Source organism: Ailuropoda melanoleuca, chromosome 20 (genome assembly GCF_002007445.2).
Source record: "Ailuropoda melanoleuca isolate Jingjing chromosome 20, ASM200744v2, whole genome shotgun sequence".
Taxonomy (NCBI): Eukaryota; Metazoa; Chordata; class Mammalia; order Carnivora; family Ursidae; genus Ailuropoda; species Ailuropoda melanoleuca.
Window position 1 is genome coordinate 3,384,483 of NC_048237.1, and position 18,054 is coordinate 3,402,536.

General features: G+C 53.5%; 1 protein-coding gene and 1 long non-coding RNA gene across 3 annotated transcripts in view; both read left to right on the plus strand.

The window, feature by feature from the left end:
* Window positions 1-299: 299 nt before the first annotated feature.
* NFATC4 (nuclear factor of activated T cells 4) lies at window positions 300-9,465 on the plus strand. 2 transcript variants are annotated; one of them, XM_034648534.1, is made up of 10 exons: window positions 300-316; window positions 1,603-2,698; window positions 4,059-4,221; window positions 4,807-5,006; window positions 5,335-5,576; window positions 5,943-6,083; window positions 7,119-7,174; window positions 7,450-7,576; window positions 7,773-8,354; window positions 9,094-9,465. In XM_034648534.1, the coding sequence occupies exons 2-10, from the start codon at window positions 1,713-1,715 to the stop codon at window positions 9,159-9,161; spliced, it is 2,565 nt and encodes an 854-aa protein (XP_034504425.1). In that variant the 5' UTR covers window positions 300-316; window positions 1,603-1,712; the 3' UTR covers window positions 9,162-9,465. The 2 variants fall into 2 exon arrangements, with proteins under 2 accessions (XP_034504425.1, XP_034504426.1); XM_034648535.1 differs by lacking the exon at window positions 300-316 and having other exon boundaries at window positions 819-2,698; window positions 5,335-5,507.
* A 5,265-nt stretch (window positions 9,466-14,730) lies between these two features.
* LOC117797290 overlaps window positions 14,731-18,054 on the plus strand; it is a 13,698-nt gene continuing 10,374 nt past the window's right edge. Inside the window, exon 1 of the long non-coding RNA XR_004622224.1 lies at window positions 14,731-14,786. This is a non-coding gene — a long non-coding RNA (uncharacterized LOC117797290). The remainder of the gene's footprint in view (window positions 14,787-18,054) is intronic.

Consider the following 18,054-nt stretch of genomic DNA (forward strand, 5'->3'; position numbering starts at 1 on the left):
CCAATCAGGGGCTATGGACCTTTGAACAGTTCCCCAAGACGCCTAAGTGCTCTTCACCTTTGAGAGTTGGGGAGAGACCGTGGCAGAGAGGACTGACTCGGCAGGGCTTCCAGAAAGCCCAGGCAGGGAGCCTTCAGGCGAGCGATGACCTTTTCCTTTTCAGAGCAGCCTGTAGCCCCTCCGAACCCCAGAGCCTCTGGGCCTCTAGGCTTGGAGCGAAAGGGGAGGAGAGGTGTCCTTCCTTGAGAGTTGCTGTCTGCACAACTCTTCAGACCTTAAGGATCTCCCTGGGCTCTCCACACTATAAGCCCAGAAGGTAGCCGCTTTAAGGCTCTCGGACCCGGAGCCCCAACTTAGACTAAGCTGGGGGTGGTGGTGGTAGTGCTTCCCGCGGGATATGATTGTCACATGTGCGGACCAATAAGCTTCAGTAAGGTCGCACCACGCTTGAGGGACCGTTTTCCGATTCAGTTTTGTTCTTTCTTTCTTTCTTTTTTTTTTTTTTTGAGGGGAGGGACTGGAGAGAGGACAGAGGGAGGGAGGGAGGGTGGGGGAGGACGAGGGGCGCGTGGTTTTCTCAGTCTCAGAGAAGGGGAGGGAGGGAGCCACGGGTGAAGATACGGCAGCCTCCTGAGCTCCCCCCTCCCACCCAGACCGGGACCTGGGGGCTCTGGCCGGCTCCATGGGGGCCGCAAGCTGCNTGCCGTTGGCTGCGCGCCGCCTCTCGGCTGGGCCGTCTGTCACTGGGATGGGGGGCGGGCGGGAAGAGCGGCCCCGAGAACCCCGGGCGCCGCCAGGGGAAGGGGAGGGAGGGTCTCTGGAGCGTGCGGCTGGCGGACCGGGCCCTGGGCCCGCGGACCCGACACCGGGGGCTGGGGGAGCGCTCAGGCCCCGCCAGGGCGCCCCTCCCCCTCCCCCGCCGGCCGCAATGAGAGGCAGATGGCGGGGACTGAGCCGGGGGCGGCGGCCGCCGCTCTCACGGAATCCGCGCTGTCCGCGCCCCCCTCCCCGGGGCCGGGCCCGGGCCCGGCACGCAGCATCCCCTCCGCTGCACCCCCGCCCCCAGATGGGGGGAGCGAGGGAGGAGCCACCTCCCCTTGTCGCCACGGCCCCGGCGGCCCCCCCCCTTGGCCACCGTTGCGATGGCAACTGGGGCTCCTGCCAGCACCGTTTGGGGGTTTGGGAACCGCTGCTAATTGGGTTCATGTGTGAGTCGCCCCCAGCCCAGCCCAGCGCCTCCCTAAACACGCCTCCAGGCCCAGCTCCAGCCCCTCTCCAGTCGCCTCTCCAGTCACCTTAAGACCCGCCCCGTCTGGTACCCCAGGTCCCAGGGCCAGGGGCACAAGAGTGTCAGTTTCTCCGAGTGGGAAAAGGCCTGGGACGTCTGCATCTGTGTACTCCACCTTCTGAGGTCCAACTTTGCTTTTGTCTTTGTGGCTCTGAAGGGCACCTCAGGGACCCCCGCCCCCTTATGCTGAGAAGGGGTGGCATACAGGACTTGGAGGGCTGGCCACTCAAGGAACCCAGACATCTCACCTGCTTCTCTTTGTCCCCATCTCCTGTGGCATCCCTCTCTGTCCCTTTCCCTTCCCATTTTGACAGAACTGGACTCAGAGGACGCCCCGCCATGCTGCCGTCTGGCCCTGGGGGAGCCCCCTCCCTATGGCGCTGCCCCTATTGGCATTCCCCGGCCTCCACCCCCTCGGCCTGGCATGCATTCGCCACCACCCCGCCCGGCCCCCTCACCTGGCACTTGGGAGAGCCAGCCAGCCCGGTCAGTGAGGCTGGGGGGCCCGGGAGGGGCTTCCGGGGGGCCTGGGGGAGGCCGTGTTCTTGAATGCCCCAGCATCCGCATCACCTCCATCTCTCCCACACCTGACCCGCCGGCCGCGCTGGAGGACAACCCCGATGCCTGGGGGGACGGCTCCCCCAGGGATTACCCGCCACCAGAAGGCTTCGGGGGCTACCGAGAGACAGGGGGCCAGGGCGGGGGCCCCTTCTTCAGCCCCAGCCCGGGCAGCAGCAGCCTGTCCTCGTGGAGCTTCTTCTCCGACGCTTCAGACGAGGCAGCCCTGTATGCGGCCTGCGACGAGGTGGAGTCTGAGCTAAATGAGGCAGCCTCACGCTTTGGCCTGGGCTCCCCCTTGCCCTCGCCTCGGGCCTCCCCTAGGCCGTGGACCCCCGACGATCCCTGGAACCTGTATGGTCCGAGCCCCGGAGGCCGGGGGCCAGAGGATAGCTGGCTACTCCTCAGCGCTCCTGGGCCCACCCCAGCCTCCCCACGGCCCGCCTCTCCATGTGGCAAGCGGCGCTATTCCAGCTCGGGAACCCCGTCTTCGGCCTCCCCAGCTCTGTCCCGCCGCGGTAGCCTGGGGGAGGAGGGGCCCGAGCCACCTCCACCACCCCCATTGCCTCTGGCCCGGGATCCTGGCTCCCCCGGCCCTTTTGACTACGTGGGAGCTCCGCCGGCGGAGAGCATCCCGCAGAAGACCCGGCGAACTTCCAGCGAGCAGGCAGTGGCCCTGCCTCGGTCTGAGGAGCCTGCCCCGTGCAATGGGAAGCTGCAGTCAGGAGCCGAGGAGACTGCAGCGCCCCCCGGGGGTGCTCGGAAGGAGGTGGCCGGCATGGACTACCTGGCAGTGCCTTCCCCACTGGCTTGGTCCAAGGCCCGGATTGGGGGACACAGCCCCATCTTCAGGTGAGGATTGTCCTAGCCCCACCTGTATCTCCGGCCATCCCACTGAGGGAGCAGGAAGGTCAAGGGATGAGTTCAAAGAAAGGTCCTGGTTCTGTGTCCTTGACATTTCAAAAGAGAATCTGCGACCAGTTTGACTGCTGCCATCTACCCAGTTTGGGGGAGAATTAAAAAAAACAAACCAAACCAAACCAAAACCCCACCCCTTCCAGACATAACTTGCAAAAGGACAATCACTCCCTGTGGACGAATAAGGAAAACCTCCCCACACCCCAGGAGGATCACTTAGGTAAAGAAGGAGTGCCTCTAGGGTGTCCCCCACCCCCAGCTCTGCTGCCACTGGCTGGGCACGATCCTGGCTGGATTTCAGCCCTGGGCTGGGTAACAGGAAGTCTCTCTTCTCTCACTTGATTTCTAGGGCCCTGACTTATTGATTAAAAGTGTAGCTGCTAATTTGAATAAAATAACTTGCAGGTTAAAGAATTCATATTAAAACAAGCAGTGCTTACAGTTCTTCACCCCTTTCACTCTCAAAGAACCCTGCCCATTTCAGTAATCCTAAATCTTGGGATGTCAGATTGAGCTGGCTCCATCCAGAAAAGTTTCCTGGGGAAAGAAACCTTAATGCGGTCCCCTGGGTTCCTGTAGGGCAGGGTTGTATGGGGCTGTGGTGGGCGCCCTAGAATAACTTAGCAGCATCCCTGGCCTCTATCTACTAGATGCTAGTGGCACCCTCTCCCCTCGTTGGGACTCCCCAAAGTCTCTCCAGACATTGCCAGCCACCAGCTGGAGGATATCTTCGAGCTCAATACAGGAAAATTGCCCATCTGTAACCCCAAGCTTTCTGAAACTGACCTGTCCGGCCCCAACTAGTGGAAAAGGTGCTGGAAACAGTTCTGGCTTCTGCCAGTCACTGGCTTGCTTGGCCTGCTGGATTCTACTCCCCAGGGCCTCAATTTCTTTATTTGAAAAACAAAGGGGTGAACCTCTGAGGACTCTTTTGTTCTGAAGTGGTATTTCTTTACTTGACTCTGCCCATCCAGGTCTGGGGACTAGGTTTAGGTCTAGGTTCACTGAACTCTATATCCTGGTGAAGGAACCCTCGCCATCCCAAACCCCGCGCTCAGAGCTGGAAAGAAAGGAATCTCAGGCCCAGTGCCGTCTTCCACATCTCAAGGGGCTCTGAGAGGGCTGTCTCCTATCTCCCCTTGCTTCTGGCTTTTGGACTGTTGTATTTCTGCTGTGATTTCCTTTCTCCCACACCCACACCCCCTCCTCCCTCATGTCCCAGGGAGCTGGGCCCAGTGCTCCTCCGACCGATGTCTGAGGCCGTGGCTGATCAGTGCTCTTTTCTCCCATCCAGGACCTCTGCCCTACCCCCGCTGGACTGGCCTCTACCCAGCCAGTATGAGCAGCTGGAGCTGAGGATTGAGGTGCAGCCCAGAGCCCACCACCGGGCCCACTATGAGACTGAGGGCAGCCGAGGAGCTGTCAAAGCCGCCCCCGGTGGTCACCCTGTAGTCAAGGTAAGGGGCAGAGGGGAGGCCTGATAGCCTTTCTCTTCTCCAGTCCCAGATCCCTAGCAGATGGGCTCCAGCTGTGCCGACCCATGGCACTGCCCTTTCCCACACTCCCTCTCAGCCAGGACCCTGCAGGCAGCCTGGGGGAGGGGCTGGAGTTAGGGGAGGAAGGGTGCACTTCAAGGACCCGGATATACTTTCTACTTTTCTGTCCCTCCACCCCCCCCTCCACTCTTCCCATGGGACACCAGCCTCATGTCTACTCTGGAAAATGGTGGTGTGCCAGATGTGGGGGAGGGGTTAGGCTGAGGCCAAAGTTCACTGGGCGTTAGGTTGTCTGTTGAGTTGGGCCAGTCTCTCTTGGAAGATTTTCCCCTTTGCCCAGCCCAGTTTGGGCCTTATTCCCAGAATAGCACTGTGAACTCCAGGCCACGTTTTCTCCACAGCTGGTGCCCAATTCCCCCTGGGAATCCCTTCCAGGCTAGCCTTTATCTTTCACCATCCTCATCCCCTGGTGGACTGAAAACCCAGGGACGGATGAAGGATGAGACAGTGGGGATTTCAGCTGGGTGACCTCTCTCCCTCTGCCAGCTCCTAGGGTACAGTGAGAAGCCGCTGGCCCTACAGATGTTCATTGGTACTGCGGATGAAAGGAACCTGCGGCCCCACGCCTTCTACCAGGTGCACCGGATCACGGGCAAGATGGTGGCCACGGCTAGCTACGAAGCCATAGTCAGTGGTACCAAAGTGTTGGAGATGACCCTGCTTCCTGAGAACAACATGGCAGCCAAGTAGGTCCCCGTTTCACTTCCCCTCAGTCTTCGGGCTTTAGGACCAACCTTTTCCGTGAGGTCTAAGCTAGGCCCACTCTTCCTCTTCCTGGGAGAGCTTGACCTCACCCCCAGGAGCAGGTTTCAGGCTTCTCACGATCTCGAAGAGGACTTTGGGGGTTAGGGAGCACCTTGGAGAGACCACCTGTGATTAGAAAGTCACCTCCCCTTAGGCTCCCAGAGGACGTCATTCAGGGTTTTGGATTGAAGGGTGGGGGCTTTCCTCTTGTGGGGGCATCACTATTCTGGCTTCAGCTGGAGGGGCTTGCCTTTCATTCTCTGCCTTCAGCATTGACTGTGCTGGAATCCTGAAGCTCCGGAATTCAGACATCGAGCTGCGGAAGGGGGAGACAGACATCGGGCGCAAGAACACACGAGTGCGGCTCGTGTTCCGGGTGCACGTGCCCCAGGGCAGCGGGAAGGTCGTCTCAGTGCAGACAGCATCAGTGCCCATTGAGTGCTGTGAGCAAAGAGGCCCTGTGCCAGCTGTGTGTCTCTTGCCGCTCCCTCTCTGTGTCCTGTCTGTCCTAGGTAGCCCTGAAAAGGACTCAGCACTGATTTCTCTTACAGGGGTGGGGGGTGGGGGGTGGGGGCAGTGTTCTAATTTATCCCTGCTGCGGACTCTGTCTATGGGCTGGCCTCCGTCTGTCCCTGGGTGGCTCCGTGTACTTGCTTGGGTGACTCTCTGGCCTTCGGTAATCTTGTTCATCTCTCTCTCTGCCCAGGCTCCTTACCTGGTCTGTGTGACCCCAGGGCTACTGTTAATTTACTTGTGTGTCTGCTGCTGAGGAGGACTCCTCCAGGGTCCTGTGGCAGTTATTCCAAGGAGGGTGGGTGCAGAGGAGGCTGTCCTCTTATACCCAGCCCAGCCAGCTTCTTTCCTGCACTGCTCTGCAGCCCAGCGCTCAGCCCAGGAGCTGCCCCAGGTGGAGGCATACAGCCCCAGTGCCTGCTCCGTGAGAGGAGGAGAGGAACTAGTGCTCACTGGCTCCAACTTCCTGCCAGACTCCAAGGTGGTGTTCATCGAGAGGGGCCCTGGTGAGCACCCACGGGGGTGGGGGCAGGCAGGAAAAGTTTGGAACGGGCAGGTGAAAGATCTCTGGCGCTGTCACTAAACTAGCAAGTTGAGCCTCCGTTTCCTTATCTGTAAAAGGGAACAGATGGACTGCCCTTCCTATTGTCCTGTCTGCTTCCCATGGGGAGATGGGTGTGACAGCAATCTCAGATGCTCAAGAGAGAGGCGTCCCTGGCTGGTTCAGTCAGTAGAGCATGTGACTCTTGGTCTCGGGGTTGTGAGTTCCAGCCCCACGCTGGGTGTAGAGCTGACTTAAAAATAAAAGCTATAAAAAATAAAATAAAACGCTCAAGATGATGAACAGATATAAGAAATCCACATTCATTTTATTAGAGAGGAGTCAGCTTTGACATAACTTACTCCCACGTGGATAGACTATAGGGAAGGGAAGAGGGGGCTTAGACCCTCACAGCTCCTGAAACCCTCCTGAGTTATGGGCCTGGTAGCACAACTGTGATTACAAAGCCTGTGGGGGGCCTCAGGTCAGCTGCAGGGCTGGAGAAGGGGAGACCGAGGGGTCCAGGTGAAACCAGCACCTCCCCTAACCCTGCCCATCAAGAACCCCAGCCCCCGTACACTCAAATTTAACACGCCGAGACCATGTCAAAGCAGGTTCAGAGGTTCTGGGTCTTGAGATCGGGGTCTCATTGCCTTCCTTCAAGCCAGGACACTTTCCTACCCTTGAACTTCCTCCCAGCACTCTCATGGGAGGGGATGTTTGGAGCTGGATGGGAGGGTTCAAGAGTTGCCTTCGTCATGAACTCTCTCTGGTTCCTGGGTTGCCCTGCCATTTCTCCTGGTTTCAGTTTGCTGCCTTTTCCATCCGATTGAATAAACACTCAGTGGGCTCCTCTGTGAGCCAGGCCCTGTGGGGGACTTCTGAGTCTGGCCTGGGCTCTAGCCTCTAGCGCTGTAGCAGGAGGGGAAATGGCAGGGGGCAGGGGGCAGGGGGCAGGGGCCCTGGAGCGGGGCTGGAGCTCTCTGTTCCTCCTGCACAGATGGAAAGCTGCAGTGGGAGGAGGAGGCCACGGTGAACCGGTTGCAGAGCAATGAGGTACCAGTGACACTAGGGCACCCACTCTGGGCGGGTGGCGGGAGAAGTCGGGAAATTCACAGCTCTGTCTCTTGCCCATGGGAATGGAGTCCAGAAGCTACCTTTTCCTTTCTGGAGGAGGCGGCCTGGCTACCGTAGAAGCAGGTCATCTCTAGGGAATGAACTTTGCTATTAAGCAATGAAAAAAGCCAGGAGGTGGAGCTTAGGTCCTTGGAAGGGCTGCGCTGAGCCTGGATCCCTGAGGGCTCCCTGTCTCATCCTGTGCTCTTCCCCAGGTGACGCTGACCCTGACTGTCCCCGAGTACAGCAACAAGCGGGTGTCCCGGCCAGTGCACGTCTACTTTTATGTCTCCAATGGGCGGAGGAAGCGCAGTCCTACCCAGAGTTTCAAGTTCCTGCCTGGTATGCTCTAGGACAGCCCACGGTGGGGGTGTGGGGATATGGGGAGCTGAGGCAGGGGCAGAGGGATGCAGCGCCCCCATGGTGAGGGGCCAAGGGATGGCTGAAGCCTGGGGTTGGAGAGGTGGTTGGAGGCTGTGCAGTGAGGAGACAGTGAGCCCTCTCACCAGCGTGTCCTCCTACTCTCCCTTCCACCTAGTGATCTTCAAGGAGGAGCCTTTACCGGACTCATCTCTCCGAGGCTTCCCTTCCGCACCTGGCCCCCCCTTTGGCACTGACATGGACTTCTCACCACCCAGGCCCCCTTACCCCTCCTATCCCCACGAAGACCCTGCTTATGAAACTCCTTACCTGTCAGAAGGCTTCAGCTATGGCACACCCCCTCTGTACCCCCAGACGGGGCCCCCACCATCCTACAGACCTGGCCTGCGGATGTTCCCTGAGACTGGGGGTGCCACAGGTTGTGCCCGCCCACCTCCAGTCTCCTTCCTTCCCCGGCCCTTCCCTAGTGACCCCTATGGAGGACGGGGCTCCCCATTTTCCTTGGGGCTGCCATTCCCTCCTCCAGCCCCCTTTCGGCCTCCACTGCCTTCATCCCCACCACTTGAAGGCCCCTTCCCTCCCCAGAGTGGTGTTCACCCCCCACCTGCTGAGGGATACAATGAGGTAGGGCCAAGCTATGGCCCTGGGGAGGGGGCTCCGGAGCAGGAGAAATCCAGGGGTGGCTACGGCAGCGGCTTCCGAGACAGTGTCCCTATCCAGGGTATCACGCTGGAGGAAGGTGGGTGTGTGACTGGGGGCTGTGAGTGTGAGTGTGTGCAAGAGATTGCCCTGCATGTTTGCTGAGGGCTGGAGTTTGGCTTCCCAGAGACGGGGCATCCTTGGTCCCTCAGGGCCATTCGGAGGGTCTCAGGAGGCAAGTGCTTGGTGCATGTGGCCACCTGAATCCAGTTAAACTTAGTTCCAAAGGGTGCATGGAGTACCCGGCCCAGCCCTTCTGCCTCTGCTCTCTGCCCCAGATCACATGATCTCAGGGCTAGAGGCACTTTCAAGATCGTTAAGCCCAGCTCCCTCAATTTGTGGATTCAGGCGCTGAATTTCAGAAAGGGGCAGGGGCTTGCAGAGGTCCCGATCAAGCATGTTTGCCCTTGCCTCAGCTTTCTCTGTGTGTGGTGACTGTGGTCAGGATTGGTGACGAGGAGCCTTGATGGTTTGCGGCTCCTTCCTTCCACTGGCTACACCCACCTGCAGCCCTGCTGACAGCAAGTGTCCTACCATTGCAGGCCCAGCCAGCAGGAAAGGGCTGGGGTGGGGGCCTGGGAGCCCACATGGATGGAATTGAGCAAGCTTTGATCAAGACACATTGGGGAAACTGAGGCCCCGTGGAAGAGAAGCCAGTGGAGGAGGAGTCTAGAGGCATCTTAGACTAAGGCCTGCCTGGAATGGATTGGGGATCTCTGGAGAAGGAGGGGACCAGTCCCTATCCCTAGCCCAATCTTTCAACTGCCCCTCCTTTACAGTGAGTGAGATCATTGGCCGAGACCTGAGTGGCTTCCCTGCACCTCCCGGAGAAGAGCCTCCTGCCTGAAGCATCGCCTGGCAACCCCAGCTCCCCCCAGCCTTGCCCACTTTCCCTTCATCCTGGGGTGGTGGTTCCAGAAGCTTGGGGCCAATCTGGCTTCTCTTTCTCCAGCTTTTGCCTCCTCTCCCCTGCCCCTAGCTGAGGTGTGGCCCTTGGGCCTGGTGCTGCCTTGGAGGGCTAGGATGGGAGTGGGGCCCAAGGCCGGGAGTGAGGACAGGTGAGAGTGAAGGCTATGTCTAGCTGTGTACAGGCCACGGTGCTGGGAGGCTGGGGACAGCTTGATGGATAATAAACTGCTCACTGACTAGTGCTTCAGGCTCCAGAAGTCTTTGGAGAGAGAGATGGGGCAGTTTACTCTAGCCCTGGTCCAAAGAGGCTTAGAGGTTTTATCCCAAGAGTTTCTCAGTGGAGGGGTGCTGGGGAAGGTTTGGAGGGAACCCAGAGGCTCCCCAGCTGGGGTGAGGCTGGGAGCCAGAACTGGAGGAGGCCTCTCCTCCACGGGAGTTCTGATTCTTTAGGAGCTTTGGGATGGGGCCCAGGGATTTATGTGTTTTCAAGTTCCTTTCTCTTGCTGCCACTCAGATAGTTCTGGTTCATAGTCAAGGTTGTGAAACACTGGTCTAATCCCTTCCCCCATTTACAAATGAGGAATCCCACGCTCAGAGAGGGAAAGGGGCTTGTTCAAGGTTACACAGGTAATCAACTAGCAGGTTGAACCACCACACTTCTGGGCTTCTGCCCCAAGCTCACCTTCAGATACTCTGACCCTTGGGGCTCAGGCCCCACTGAGGCTTATCTCCCTGGAGTAGTGTTGGGGGTAAGGGAGGGCTGGCATGGATCCATCTACATTGGTTTCTCCCACCTCGGGACTGTGAAGACATTCTGGAAAGATCTGTGCTTCAGAGGTAGACTAGGAACCCAAGCAGCTCCCCAGCAGCTCTGGCCACCACTTGCCCTGGCTCAGGGCATCGTATGATCTCCTGGCCTATCTTACAGCTACACCCACACGTCACTCGGGCCAGGGTTGGAAACCTGGTTTATCCCAGTTGACAGGCTATGGGACCAACCAGTGGGCTGGGGAGACTCGGACCTTGTCTGCTCACTTGGAGTCTGGTACAGTGTAGGCACTGAGTACCACCAGGCTGAACTGGTGAGGCCTGGCTGCAAGGGGGCCATACTCAAAAGATATTCAGGGGGGGCGCCTGAGTGGCACAGCGGTTAAGCGTCTGCCTTCGGCTCAGGGCGTGATCCCGGCGTTATGGGATCGAGCCCCACATCAGGCTCCTCCGCTATGAGCCTGCTCCTTCCTCTCCCACTCCCCCTGCTTGTGTTCCCTCTCTCTCTGGCTGTCTCTATCTCTGTCAAATAAATAAATAAAATCTTTAAAAAAAAAAAAAGATATTCAGGGAATTAGTACTTGAGAAACTTGCCTCACCTAAGGCTGGCGAGGCCTCTCTATGCCCAGTGGGTCCAAACGGGCCTGGCAAATACCAATTTTTTCAGGGGCAGGTGTGACAGAAGCTGGATTGGAGGATTGGGAAAACCAGGGTGATGCCTTCTCCCCACCCCCTTCCATCTGGGTTGCTGCTCTGAAATGAATTTCCTCTGTCTTCCATTTTTTAAAAAAAGATTTTATTTATTTATTTGACAGAGATAGAGATAGCCAGCGAGAGAAGGAAAACAAGCAGGGGGAGTGGGAGAGGAAGAAGCAGGCTCATAGCGGAGGAGCCTCATGTGGGGCTTGATCCCGGAACACCAGGATCACGCCCTGAGCCGAAGGCAGACGCTTAACCGCTGTGCCACCCAGGCGCCCCTTCCTTTGTCTTCCTGAATACAAATTTTTGTGAGCCAAACTGACATCAAATGATCAGCTCACTGGGCTTTCACTGCTTTTTATTTTATTTTATTTTATTTTATTTTATTTTATTTTATTTTATTTTATTTTATTTTATTTTAAATATTTTATTTATTTATTTGACAGAGAGAGACAGCCAGCAAGAGAGGGAACACAAGCAGGGGGAGTAGGAGAGGAAGAAGCAGGCTCCTAACGGAGAAGCCTGACATGGGGCTCGATCCCAGAATGCTGGGATCACGCCCTGAGCTGAAGGCAGACACTTAACAACTGCATCCCTGGCTGCTTTTTAAAGATAACGTCAGGGTACCTGGCTGGCTCAGTTGGTCTCCTAAAAAAAAAACAAAAAAAAAACAAAAAAAGAGTTCAACTCAGTAAATATTTCTTAAAAAAAAAAGATTTTATTTATTTATTTATTTTGAGAGTATGAGTAGGGGGAGGGACAGAGGGAAAGGGAGAGAGAGAGAATCTCAAGCAGACTCCCACTAACCATGGAGCCTGACATGGGGCTCCGTCTCACAACCCTGAGATCACGACCTGAGCTGAAATCAGGAGTCAGCTGCTCCACTGACTGAGCCACCCAGGGGCCCAGTAAGCATTTCTTATACAGATAGTATGTCAGGTCTTGGGGGGGGGGGCGCAGTGAATAATTTTAATATGGGTATAGGAGGAGCAGAGATCAGGGACATGTCATCCAGCTGTGGGGTTAGAGGGAACTAACTTCAGGGTGACAGAATTAGGGGACGGGCAGGTTAGGCAGAACTACCAGAATGGGTCAAATCCTGGAGGAGAGAGGCAAACAAGGAAGGCTTACAGGTTGAAGGCTTGGCATTTTTGGAGGAGCCAGAGAGGTTCTGTTTGGTGGGGGCAGGGTATAGGCTAAGTTCTGGAAGTGGGAGCCTGGGAAGGATTGGAGAAGTAAGCAGGGGCTGAATTCTGAGGGGCCTTGTAGCCATGCCAGGGAATTTAGAGTTATCCAAGGATGGTGGGAGCTTTCCCTCTAAGTGGTAGGCCTTAAGCTGGGAGTCATACAATATATATCTGCCATGAAAGTCTTGCGGGGGTTGAGCTGACATCCGCCTCCCTGTGACTTGCTCTGCCAGGGCCTGTTCTGCCCTCTGGGCCCACACTTTATAGGCTTAACCCCTCTTCCTGTTGGAATCCTGATGTGGGTCAGCCTCCCAGGGTCATTGTCTCTTCCCAGGATCCCTTCAGACATCTAGGTCCCCGAGGCTGGAGTTGACAGAGAGAGAGGGGGGAGGAGAAGCCAGATCTTTAGCTGGTGCCAGAAAAGTCTTTCTTGGCCAGGGTTTGTCAAAGTGTGGTCTGAGGATTTCTTGCATTTGAATCACTGGGGAGAGTTTTTTGGTTTTATTGGTGGTGCTTGTTGTAGTTTTTAAATATTGTATTTATTATTTTTTTAAAGATTTTATTTTTATTTATCTGAGAGAGAGAGCATGAGCCAGAGAGCCCAGCAGGGGGAGCAGCAGAGAGAGAGGGAGAAGCCGACTGCCCACTGAGCAGGGAGTCCAACGCAGGGCTCAGGGATCCCAGGACCCTGAGATTATGACCCAAGCCCAAGACAGCCGCTTAACTGACTGTGGCACCCAGGAGCCCCTAAAGATTTTATTTTTAAGTAATCCCTACACCCAAGGTGGGGCTCAAACCCACAACCCGAGATCAAGAGTTGCATGCGCTGACCGAGCCAGCCAGGTGCCCCTGTTTAGTTTTTAATATAGATTCCTAGGCGACCCTTGACCTACTCAATTATAGTCTCTGGGGGCAGGGCCCAGGTATCTGCATTTTTTAAACATTTTATTTATATATTTATTTATTTGAGAGGAGAGAGAGAGAGGAACAGAGGGAGAGGAACAAGCAGACTCCACGCTGAGCACAGAGCCTGACTCTGGGCGACCTGGAGATCATGACCTGAGCTGAAACCAAGATCCGGATGCTTAAGGGACTACGCCACCCAGGTGCCCTGGTATCTGCATTTTAAAGAGTGCCCTAGGTAATTATTCAACCCAAGAATGCTTGAGAACTAGAGCCATTTGTGTGCTCCTTCCCACTCCAGACTCTAAAATATTTCCCTGCCCCCTTCTCACAGATCTTGCCTGGGCTGTCCTGGGTGAGGCTCACCTGAAAAAGTGTTACACACATTCTTGACATTGCAACCCATCTCTCCCCTCACCTGGCTCTGTCTTGCCGCTTAGAAAATGTCAGCTATCTTGAAGAAGGTTGCAGAAAAAATGGCACTTCCTAGAAGTTCCAGATGTGGGAAGGGCAAAGGGGTTTGGCTGCTTTTTTGGGAGCTGGTTTTAGCGGCCTCAGTGTCTCATTTCTCACTTAGCCAGCTCCCCACAAAGTCCCCCAGAGGCCCTACTGTGTGCCAAGCCCTGAGCTAGGCCCGAGGGCCATGGGCATCACACTGGGGCCTTGCTGTGGAGCAATAGATAAAGCTGTCGCTAGTACGGGAGACCTTCCTCCCTGGAAACGGGGGTGAGGTGGTTTTATGTGAGCTGTCCAAGAGGCAGAAATGGTCTGTTGCTATGGAAACACTAGGAGCTGAGCACGAGAGGGAGGGTCAAAGAACATTTTACAAAGGCAGGTGATTTCCAGCCGGGTCTTCAAGAAGGAGGGGGAGTTTTCTGGATAAACAAGATAGGCATGAGAGGGGGTCGTGCCTGAGGGTTAAAACATGAGGTCAAGACCACACTGGGGGGAAGGAATCACACTTGGAATGTTTTAATTGGTCATGCGAAGGACTGATTTGGTCAGAGGGACCACAGGTGTGTGTGTGTGTGTGTGTGTGTGTATGTGTGTGCGCACATGCATGCTTGATTTAAGATTTAGAAACTGTATGGAGAACTAGTGGTAGGGAGATCAGAAATGGTGTTGCAGTGGGTTAAGCAAGAGAAGTTCAGGCTTTACCTATTGATGAACTTAGCTAAATAGATTCCGCAAAGGTGGGGCCCGGGGAATAGAAAAGGTCCTGGGCTCGAGCACTAACTCAACCATCAACTCTCTGCGTGATCTCGAGCGTGTCCCAGACCTAACTGGGTTCTAGCTGCTCAGAACTGTAAGTGAGACAAACATGGTTCCTCCTCCCACGGAACTCAAAGTTTACGATGGACGGTTACAGAACTATGTGTAATGCTGGGGAAGTACTAGGGGCTTCGGGATCTTTTAGAAAGCCCACTGAACCCATCCTTTCCCACCGTTTGTGCACCTCTTACAGTAACGGTGAATGACTATGTTTTAAGAGAATCTATTGAATCCGTCCCTTTGGACGGGGGGTGTGGACGAGACATTCCCTGAAAGGAATGGATATTCACAATGTCAGTTATCCTGGATGAAGAGCATCCAGGGTCAGGAAATGAGGATTTATCACTCAGACCTTATGTAGCATTAGAAGGAGCATTGCTCTATGTTTTTCTCTTTTAGGCCTGAACCCTGCGGGGTCTAGTTAGACCTGAGCGCATCCAGGTGGCCTCTACCACAGTGGGGCAGGGTCCTGGCAGGGCAGTAAGTCAGGGGGCCAAGGCTGGGCAAGGTGGCAGTTCCGTGAGTAGGTAGCACGACATTTTTAAAAAAATTTTTTTTAAAAATTTTATTTATTTATTCGACAGAGATAGAGACAGCCAGCGAGAGAGGGAACACAAGCAGGGGGAGTGAGAGAGGAAGGCAGGCTCATAGAGGAGGAGCCTGATGTGGGGCTCGATCCTGTAAGGCTGGGATCACGCCCTGAGCCGAACCGCTGTGCCACCCAGGCGCCCCAGGTAGCATGACATTTTATGTTGCTCTGAGTAATTCTTTTTAGCTTTTTTTTTTTAAGTTCTTTCTTTCTTTCTTTCTTTCTTTCTTTCTTTCTTTCTTTCTTTCTTTCTTTCTTTCTTTCTCTCCCCCCCTTTTTTAGAGAAAGAGTGAGAGCTGGTGTACAGGATACACTGGCGTGATTGGGGGGGGACGGGTGGATTGGGGTGGGACATGGGGCAGGAGGGGGAGGGGCAGAGGGAGAGAGAGAATCCCAGCAGAATCCATGCCCAGGGTGGGTTGCAGGGCTCCAACTCAGGACCCTGAGATCATGACCTGAGCCAAAAACCAGAGCCAGATGCCTAACCTACTAAGCCACCCAGGCGCCCCTCTTCCTTTTCTTTCTTTCTTCTTTTTTTAAAAAATATTTGTGTATTTATTTAAGTAATCTCCACACCCAACATGAGGCTCGAATTCACAACCACTGAGCCAGCCAGGTGCCCCTCCTTTTAGCCCCTTTTTAATGTCTCAGTTCCCTAGGGTTGCTGTAACAAAACACCACAAACTAGGTGGCTTAAAATAATAGACATTTATTCTCTCATAATTCAGGAGGCCAGAGGTCTGAAATCAAGTCGTTAGCAGAGTTGGTGCTTTCTGGAGGCTCTGAGGGAGAATCTGTTCTAGTCCTTTCTCCTAGCTTCTCATGGTTGTTGGCAATCTTTGGTGTTCCTTGGCTTGTAAAAACATCATTCCAATCTCTGCCTCTGTCAATTCTTCCCTGTGTCTCCTCTGTGTCCAAATTTCTCTTATAAAGGCACCAGTCACTGAATTTAGGACCTACTCTAATCCAGCATGACTGTATCTTAGCTTGAATACATCTGCAAAGACCCTCCTTCCAGATAAGGTCACATTTATTTATTTATTTATTTATTTTTAAGATTTTATTTATTTATTTGACAGAGATAGAGACAGCCAGTGAGAGAGGGAACACAAGCAGGGGGAGTGGGAGAGGAAGAAGCAGGCTCATAGCAGAGGAGCCTGATGTGGGACTCGATCCCAGGACCCCGGGATCACGTCCTGGGCGGAAGGCAGACGCTTAACCTCTGTGCCACCCAGGCGCCCCCAGATAAGGTCACATTCAAAAGTACCAGAGGTTAGGGCAGGAATTTCTCTCTCTCTCTCTCTCTCTCTTTTTTTTTTTTTTAAAGATTTTATTTATTTATTTGACAGAGATAGAGACAGCCAGCGAGAGAGGGAACACAAGCAGGGGGGGTGGGAGAGGAAGAAGCAGGCTCCCAGCAGAGAAGCCTGATGTGGGGCTCGATCCCAGAACGCTGAGATCATGACCTGAGCCGAAGGCAGACGCTTAACTGCTGCGCCACCCAGGCGCCCCAGGAATTTCTCTCTTTTGGCGACACAATTCAATCTACCACACTGAATCTCATGTGCAGTTTTGTCAATCTTTCTGATCTCACTTGTGTTATGGCAAGTTAAGCAAGGGTGTCCATGTTGGGACCCAAGCAGTGCAAGGGAGAGCAGTGTCTCTGGATGCTGGCTTAGTGGATGCAGCCACGAGGCATGGGATTCCCAAATGAAAGGTGATTTTGAAGGAGCTACTTGAAGTAGGGAAGAGTGGAATTTTCAGGCTGACTCCCTCAATCCTCAGGAGATTATCCTTTTCCTGCTGTTCTTGGACAATCTCCATTTTACTTGGGAAGAGCTGGAAGATTGTAGATTTACTCACAACTACATTTCCAACCAGGAAAGGTAATAAGATGAACAAGGAGGAAACAGTTAAATGAGAATGGACATTCTCAATGAGCATTTAGCATATTAAAAGCTTTGAAGATTCCTCCAGTAAACAAATCCCTTTAGCCGTATAATCCCGTGTTTTCTAAATGTAGTTGGTCATGATGAATCTCTTTTATGTAGGACAATACACTATTAGTTATCTGTTCCTATAGGACAGATCATCCCAAAACTTGGTGGCTTAAAACAACAATAAAAAGTTATCTTTCACAGTTTCCAAGGGTCAGAGATCTGGGAGTGGTTTGGCTAAACAATTTTGGCTTGGAGTCTTTCCTGAGGCTGTTGTCATCTGAAAGCTTTGTTGGAATCGGAGGATGCATTTTTGAGGTGGTTCAGTTAGGCTGGAAAGGTGATGCCGGCTATTGGTGGATGGTCTCAGTTCTTCATTTCATGGGACTCTCTACAGGTTTGTTTGAGTGTTCTCATAACATGGCAGCTGGCTTTCCCCAGCATTAGCAATCCAAGAAGCCAAGGTGGAAACTATATAAGCTAGCCTTGGTTATCTCCATTATACTCTGTTAGTTACACAGACTAGCCCTGATTTACAAGCAGGAAGTGAGGGTCATATGGACCACCTGGCTGGTACCAAAAATATGAATCTTCATTTATTCATTCATTCAGCAAATAGTTACAGGTGCCTGCTATATGCCAGGCACTGTTGTAGACACCAAGGATATAACTTCAAAACACAACAAACACATCCCTACCCTCGTGGGGCTCACATTCTAGTGACACTTCACTCACTCAACATCTGCTTGAGAGAATTTGGGAAATACTGCTGCACAGGGACATAGAAGCGTAAGTGAAAAGTGTGAATACAGAATGTTTAATGCCAAGATAAGGGAAACTCATAATACCGTGGAAACTGGGTCTCCTGACCTAGGCTTGACATTCTGGAAGAGGCAAAATGATCGAGAAAGAAAACAGATCAGTGGTTGTTAGGGGGAATGATTAGAGAACAAGGAATGGTTGGCTGTGCAGGGACAGCACACAGGAATTTTTAGTGTGATGGAACCGTTCTGTATGGTATGGTGGTGAATACTTGACTATGTGACTATCAAAATCCATAGAACTTTACAAGACCAAACTTAATTGTATACAAACAAAAAAAATAATTCAGTCCCAGGATGTAACATATGAATTTAACTGCAGTACAAGCATATATGAAAAAGGTAGTGGGGGTGGGGGAAAAGCTAAAATGAGTAAATTTGGAAAACAATGTTTTGACTAAATACTGCAAGGCTATAGACAAAAGGAACCACACGTTAAAAAAAAAAAGGAATCATATATAAACATTATAGTTGGTAGATTTGTTACAGGTGAACAATTCTGAAATGATTTAACATGCATATTAGTTTTGAACAAATAAGAAGATAAATTGCAGCTACTATCAGAGAAAGAGGGGATGGTTGGGGAGAAAGGCTAGAATAAACGCTGTGTTGCTCGATTTGTTTGGAGACACCAGTATGAGCTCATTTTTTTTTT